The 8,147-nt window shown below is 40.9% G+C and overlaps 1 protein-coding gene across 1 annotated transcript; it reads left to right on the forward strand.

Moving 5' to 3' along the window:
- The first annotated feature begins 452 nt into the window (after positions 1 to 452).
- pank2 (pantothenate kinase 2) lies at positions 453 to 7,981 on the forward strand. Its single transcript, XM_080784168.1, has 7 exons — positions 453 to 857; positions 1,370 to 1,722; positions 2,625 to 2,878; positions 4,037 to 4,213; positions 4,589 to 4,712; positions 5,436 to 5,561; positions 5,887 to 7,981. Exons 1-7 carry the CDS (start codon positions 635 to 637, stop codon positions 5,935 to 5,937), a joined length of 1,308 nt encoding a protein of 435 aa, XP_080640294.1. The 5' UTR covers positions 453 to 634; the 3' UTR covers positions 5,938 to 7,981.
- The last annotated feature ends 166 nt before the right edge of the window (positions 7,982 to 8,147 follow it).

Consider the following 8,147-nt stretch of genomic DNA (forward strand, 5'->3'; position numbering starts at 1 on the left):
TGTCAAGTGGGGTGAAAGATATGTGCTTACAGGATTTAATTAGGCATATTTAGATCATTGTTTTGCACATATTATAGGCAGAAGCAGAAGACTTTCTGGAGTCAATGCCTGGCCTTATTATATCTTTACAGTAAATTAAATATGTTTTATCTCAACTAGATTTATCTAAATCCGTATGCATTGTCTATTCACTGACAAATATTTAAATAAAAAATTCTGCCACCTGTGTGCATAGTTGTTATTTCTCACATAGAAACCACATAGTATACATATTATTGTGCATAATGTCATTTCTCTCCCACGAAAATATGCCGATGCGACGCAATGTGAGCTTAGCTATTTAGCCGCGCGACACCATCGCACGAAGAACCTTAAAACCGGGCTTGAGTGGCCCACTTGCACTGTGATTGGCTGAGCCTTCCATCATCCATTCCACTCCGTCCTCTCCGGACCCAGAGTGATATGAACCTTTATGGACGTTCAAATGACACCGCTTGGTTGGTAGCTGATCAAGCCAAATTCGTGCTTGCTTGGCAACAACAAGCGAGCGCAATCAAAAGAAAGAGACCGCCGGCGTTAAGTATTAACAGATAACAAATTGCGACATATATATGCCGCTGATTATTGGCTTTCAATGGCGTTCAATGGCTATCAGCGCGACAATGATGAAGCCACCGACGGAGATGAAACGCCCACGAAGCAGATGCGGTCCATGAAGGAGATGCCGAAGCGTTTCCTCCTGAACGAGCCGAACAATGACACCACCACCGCGGCCTCTGGAAGTGCCACATCCGACCGACGCTTGTCCAACTCCGCGGCGAGGCAGAGGATGGAGTTGCTGGGGAAGAACAGGCCGCGTAAGTGAACCTGTCTGTCGGGCTCCGTGTATTTACTGGAACCGGATCGTTGTCTTGCATGTTTACAAAAATGGAAGGCGTTCCCATGAATATAGTGGTGGTCGAAACGAAAACAATGAATGCTGCGAACGTGCCTTCGTCAAAACAAAGCCACAGAGGCCCCGTGTTTCATTCAAGCTAGATTTTATACAGCGACCATGTATATAAAATATATGAAAATGTTGGCATCGGTATTACGACGTACAGCTAATGAACGCTATATAGACAGGACCTGATTTCCAACAAGATGGCGTTTGTAGTACACATTGTACTATTGCTCCTGAGAATGGTTTCTTGCAATGATCAGGGGATACACACTGTGCATTCGATTCTATTTTCTCTTGTTGTCAATAAGCATTTAAATACCAAAGAAAACACATTTAAGTTATTAAAGCCTGATTTATGTTACACAGAATTGGCTTCTGTGATTATGTCCACTTCATTGTGACATAATGTATCATTCCATACTGCAGCGTTTCCATGGTTTGGCATGGACATTGGTGGCACACTGGTGAAGCTGGTCTACTTTGAGCCCAAAGACATCACAGCAGAGGAGGAGCAGGAGGAGGTGGAGAACCTGAAGAGCATCCGTCGGTACCTGACCTCGAATACCGCCTATGGTAAGACGGGCATCAGGGATGTGCACTTGGAGCTGCAGGATCTGACGATATGCGGCCGGACGGGAAACCTGCACTTTATTCGGTTCCCCACGCACGACCTACCAGCCTTCCTCCAGATGGGCAGGAACAAGCACTTCTCCAGCCTGCACACCACACTCTGTGCCACTGGAGGTGGGGCATACAAGTTTGAGTCTGATTTCCGCACGGTGGGTCCATGGAATATGTTCTTAGCTTTTTGTTGTTGTTCTAGACTCTTGAGCAGTAATTCTCCGCCGTTGCAATTTCAATGATGCCCAGTTTGAAATGGATAGGACACCGACACCCATTTGGCCATTTTATATGATTTTTAGACCCCTCAGGCCCTAACCCCAATCGACAGTGTAAAAATGTCTGTGTTCATTTTAAATATTAGAGTATAAATAGAACCAATGGTCCCCACATTGAGAACCACTGTTAAAGTGCACAGTTGTGATGATGGAGAGAATGGTGACACTATGCCTATGGTCTGAGGCTAGCTGAAGCAGTCATTCTGGTAGAACTGAAGAACACGTCTAAAATGATGGATGCATCACTTAAGTTTGGACAGATTTCCACAACCGAACAGTAACTTCATGTCAGAAAAATACCTTTTGATTGAATGTATTGACGATATAAAAGTAGGCTACAGCAGTATGATACAAAAGCGAAATGGATTCATCACAAAAAGGGCTTGTTCCATGTGAAAATTCAACATAGAAACGAGTGATCTAGTTTCCCTGCTTCAGTGTTTGATTTTTCTTTGGCCCTTTAAAAAAAGGAAAGGAGTGGTTTATCTAGAAATAGAATGGAGATTGATTATTTTTTTGTACACATCATTTCCAATTCTTACGAAATAAGTTTCCCGTTTCCTTCACACACACACACACACACCCCTTCCGTTTCCTGCTATTCTGTTTGTGTCTATGGTGACACCATTCGCGTTCTTTTTTTCTCTCTACCAACCTTATAATTCCTAGTTGTGTTGTAGGATGTGTGAAACACTTCATTAAACAATTGTTAGATAAGCCATACATAAACATGAGTTAATATAACCGTTTCAGCAATAATTGTATTTCTTACTATTTTAAAGATGGCTGACCTACAGCTCCATAAATTAGATGAGTTGGACTGCCTGGTTCGAGGGGTCCTGTACATTGACTCTGTGATGTCCAGTGGCCCATCAGAGTGCTACTACTTTGAGAACCCAACGGACCCAGAGCACTGCATCCAGTTGGACTACACTTTGGAGAACCCTTACCCTCTGCTGCTGGTCAACATAGGGTCTGGAGTCAGCATCCTGGCTGTCTACTCTGAAAAGAACTACAAACGAGTCACTGGGACCAGGTGGGTAATGATATCAATAATGGTAATTACAATCGATAATTAAATAGAACTAGGGATGTAGCTGACTACACGGCTGGTTTACAATTAAGGGAACACTTGGAAAGGTACTGATTGTCCTCATTTCAATCTATAATAAAGGCCAAACCTCAACAGAAAATATTGATTATATACAATAAAAGCCATTTGAAATGCTTAATATATAATATTAAAATAAAATCACATTTTAAATTTCTTAGAAAAGTAGTGCATTTTCTGAACGTGGATTATACTCATGCGTATCCTACACAAAATGTTATCTGAAGTGGTTTCATTTCAGACAACAATTAGGAAGTCTATGTATTGATCTGAAATCCAAATGAGTCTGCATCAGTGTATTCTGATAGCCTGTGTGTTTTTTTTGGTGGGGGAATGTACTTTTTTACCCTGAAGTTACAAAATTCTGTATTAAAAAACATCAACATTTGAGGTTGGTGGGATTTTCATTTTAAACAATATGTTTTCACAGACCAAAAGTGAGTTTTGCAATAAAAGTATGCTAATAACAGACTAGTATTTCCCTGTCAACTAGCAGTAACGGCACCTTCACATACAAGAGATAAACCTCAAACCCAGTAAAACACGCAATCGCCTTTCCAATTGATGCTGGATAGAGGTTTTTGTTGAAGGCTGACCCTGTGACTCCCTGGTGCCCTCGTGACAGGATTTTTGAAGCTGTCAAGATGAGGCCATTCTTTTTGCTTGTGAACTTTTGTATTTAGGTAGTATATAAAATTAAGGTAGGTCTAGTTACTCTTTGTTGGTTGATTACACACACACACACACACACTCTCTCTCTCTCTGCCACCTCCTACCAAACAGGTTTGTTTCCACCAGTGGGGCTTTTGTCTAGTGACCTTGAAAAGGGCACTTTAATTTAGTTTGTCTGGCACATAACTGCTTTGTGTCTCTCGGACACAATGGCCTTCTGTGTCTTCTGTTGGAATAGGATGCACGATATGGCCAGTTTTAATTAACAATTTAGAGACTTTGTGACTGGTAGAACAGGTTTTTTTCTCCTGTATTTTACACTATAACTTAAGCACTACTTGCTATATGCAGTCACATTAAATCAAGTACAGTAATGTTATAGTTGTCGTGTGTTTTTGTGTCTCTTCCCAGCCTTGGTGGTGGGACGTTTCTGGGTCTGTGTTCCCTGCTGACTGGATGCTCTAGCTTTGAAGAGGCCTTGGAGATGGCCTCTCAGGGTGAGAGCACCCGTGTAGACAAGCTGGTGCGCGACATCTACGGCGGGGACTACGAGAGGTTTGGACTGCCAGGCTTTGCTGTGGCCTCCAGGTATCTACTACAATAGTGTTTAAATCACATTTGACTGTTTTCTAGTGCAGGCGAGGAGGTTTGTTATGATGAGATCTAAGACTCACGCTAATGCTCAACGATCCTCTCATGGATCTTGTGGTGATGTTATACATCACAAGGAATGGATTAATAAACGATGATGGAAAGCACTAGAGCACATGGCATGGCCTGCAAATGCTATTATCCCAAACTCAGCCACGTGAGCAGAATTCAACTGTTGATTTAGAAATTCAATGTCAAAGTTATGAATGAGGTTTCAAAACTATTGGGTACAGTCTAAGCATAATGTTCCCGTTAATCTCCTGTTCCTGTTTGTGTGTGTGTGTGTGTGTGTGTGTGGGTGTGGGGGGGCAGTTTTGGCAACATGATGTCCAAAGAAAAGCGGGAGTCGGTTTCCAAAGAAGACCTGGCCAGAGCCACGCTGGTCACCATCACCAATAACATTGGATCCATCACCAGAATGTGTGCTCTTAATGAGGTTAGTTGTACACAGTGGATAAAACCTCCTCAACTAGGTATTATGATCATTACTCAAATAAATTACACATTGAAAAGGCATATCTATCTCTGCTGTCGGGCAGAAATCAGTTAACTCCAAAATGTTCATTTGTCAGGAAATCTAAATATATTTTCAAAACGGCCTCATGGTGGCGTTATAACAGGCCTATCTGGAAAATTTGGGGCAGAGTTTCGGCTTTGACATGCAAAACATACACTCCCCATGCCTTCAGCCTGGTGAAGTATTAAATATATCAGGCTTGACATTATATATCTCTTATTTCCTCTGTGCTTTCAGCCTCTTTATGGTGCTGCCTTGTGGAATCTTGATCAAGCAGCATTGTACAGGGCTATGAAAGCGCATATGGATATCTGCTGTGTCACTGTTTATCCTCCATTATTTTTCCTCTGTTTAATCCTTTCTTAGCTTTTGTGTTAGTATATACGGTAGGCCTAATTGATCAGAAATTAATAGATTTAATTTCTGATAATGTCAAGTAAACTTAGTGGACTTGTTTTTTGCATGAATGAATAGTATGTTTACATTTATGGCAGGGACGGCTCCAGGGGGCGGCTTTAGCCCCCTCTGGTGGACAAACTGGGTGGTAAAGTGAACTGAGAGCATGTTTGTCTTTGCAAAAGTCAGAGAAATTAAAACGATGTCCTAATTAATTGCTCCCTTCTCTGTCTTTCTTTGGTGAAGAACATCGAGAGGGTTGTGTTTGTGGGTAACTTCCTCAGGGTGAACACGCTCTCCATGAAGCTCCTAGCCTATGCCATGGACTACTGGTCCAAAGGCCAACTCAAAGCACTCTTCCTTAGGCATGAGGTAAGCTCTCCTGTCCCAGTAGTTAAGCAGGCATGAAGACAATTCACATTCTGTGGTTAATGGGGCTGCTGAATGAATCCCGTTATGCCACAGACTTAGTTTCTTCAGGTAATTGTAGAACACTGCATATCAGTAATGTCTGTAATATAACCTTTAATTTTAGAATGGCTGTGGTTGTTAAAAATAAATATTGTGTGCCATAGTTATATTTGCATAATAATTTATCAGCAGTAGATACAAACGACTCTAATAAACTAATAAACAAAACATAGCATTACTTAAAATAATGATTTAGCATGGAATAAAACTATTTTTGTCTTTTTAGGGCTACTTTGGCGCAGTTGGGGCTTTGCTGGAGCTGCTCAATCCATCCTAAGCCATGTAGCACTTTTTACCTGAAGCATTGACCATTAGCACTTTAGAACCTGTCCAAATACTAACACTGTATCCAAAAGTAACTGCCGTTGGTCCAAGGACCATTCACCCATTAGGAAGCCACTGCCCAACACGTAGAAATTAAGCAATGTAGCCAACTGTCTTTCTACGGTCTTTTTAAAAACTCCTCTCAAAGACATTCACCACGGTTGCCTAGAATTTGGTTGAAAACCACCGGTAACACTTGCGTGTTTTTTTGCTCAATGGGTGTCAGATAGTTGGCCCTTGTTTCCTATGACGGTGCACAGATTACCAGAGTATAGAACAGTAACACATTAAATGACATGTCTGTTTCTGTGATTGACATCTTATTAACCCAACATAGATGTCACTGGAGTAAGCGCCACCCATGTGGTTCTCCTCCCAAAAGAATCAGAATGGTTTTCAACTACTGTCCATTGCATGTTTTCATGCGACTTAATTGAAAATGCAGAAATGGCTATAATTTTATGTTCCACATTGACATTTAGGAAGGCTGATAAATTACTGGGGTTTTTTTCTTTCCCTCTCTTTTCCCCCTAAACTTTGGCAGCTTTGACCAATTATCCCTTTTAATTATAGTGCTACCCTAAAATTACTGTTACATTGGGTTTGTGCTTTAACTGAGACACTGACTGATACATTTGATTGTGCGGCTGAATAGAGGAGAATTTTCTGATCTGGGTTAATTAAGATTGGCATTTTAGACACCATGTTGGAGGGAGGACTGTGCGACAAAGGAAAATACCTAGCCTGCACACAGGCTGGGTATTCAAATATGTAATGAAAAGGAGCAAGGATTATTATGCAGAGGTGATTTTTCCTTTGGCTGTCACTCCTTCCAACATGGCAGAACGTCCCTTCTGGAAGCCAATCTCCACACTGTTACGTCACCTTGTCTATTTGAATACTTCTTACCTGAGGACATGTCTTTTATTGAGAACTTGATGCCTGCAGGTAATGAGTTCATTCATGCTTATTAACCAAAGTCTTCAGAGACACCCTTTTAAACCCCTTTCACTTAGTTTACACTTTCAGTTTTTAATTCACTCCCTCGCTGTCGCAGAGGAAGCTGATGTGGTTTTGTGCAGTTAACGGGGATGTACGGTACTGATATACAGATGCCAGTATGAGAAACCAGACTACTGCTAGACAGAAACGGTATCAATGTCAGAATGTATCCTGTACTAGAAGTTGGTACAAGCCATGAAGCTCTCAGGAATAATATCCCTCACCCAGTAATTTCTATATTGAAACGGTCAACTTGACAGTACATTGTCTAGTAAAAAATAATAATGTGGTACACGCCACGGTATGAATCAATACTGAATAGAGTTGTCCTCGTTCTTGCAGATTGGAGAACACCCATTGTTGCACCCTCTTTGATATTAGATAAACCTGATGGCAAAGAGTGAAAAGGGGGCGATGAAGCATACTTAGTTTGAAAAGAAGACATTTTTAAATGTGTATGTGTACATTCACTGAGCGGGCCAGGGCCTACAGGACTAGATGACTCGAGAATCTAGTCAAATCAACCAGTCCCTTTTTGCCCCATTGAGAATGAAAATTCTCAGTTTATAGGATATTGTTCAATATCCTATAAACGGAAGCACTTTTGTTTTTATACCATAACTTTTACCATCAGTATTTTGTGGGGGAAAAAAACTAGAAGCAAACGGACTACACTGCCGTCCAGAAGTGGTTTGAATTGATTTGGGACTTGTATAGCCCAGTTGCTCTGGGTTATCAAAGCATATACCTTTTAGTTCTTCAGGATAATGGTCCTGTTTGTATTTAGGTTTCTTATTAAAGTGCCTATGGTGTTTTTTGTATTGAATTCTTATAAATGGTTGATGTACAATCATGTCGTGGATTTGTATACTAAGGTTTCCCTCTGTTGGCGAATGACATACTTTGTCTTTGCAAAAATAAAAATGTTATTTTTATTACAGAATAGTAATGTACATGTTCTTACTGAAACGTAATAAATACACATTATTTTCTTATCGATCGTGGGCGTCAATTTCCCTTACAACACTGTCACTGCTGAAACTCTCTTCTTTTTCTCTTTTCGGAAGCCAATTCAGAATTTCAGATCAAACCATTGTCACTCTGGTGGATATCTTACCAGGTGCTGTTTTTGATATAAAGTTGCGTCTCGTTCTTAGAGTA

The sequence above is a fragment of the Protomyctophum bolini genome (genome assembly GCF_963924005.1).
Source record: "Protomyctophum bolini genome assembly, chromosome: 15".
Classification (NCBI taxonomy): domain Eukaryota; kingdom Metazoa; phylum Chordata; class Actinopteri; order Myctophiformes; family Myctophidae; genus Protomyctophum; species Protomyctophum bolini.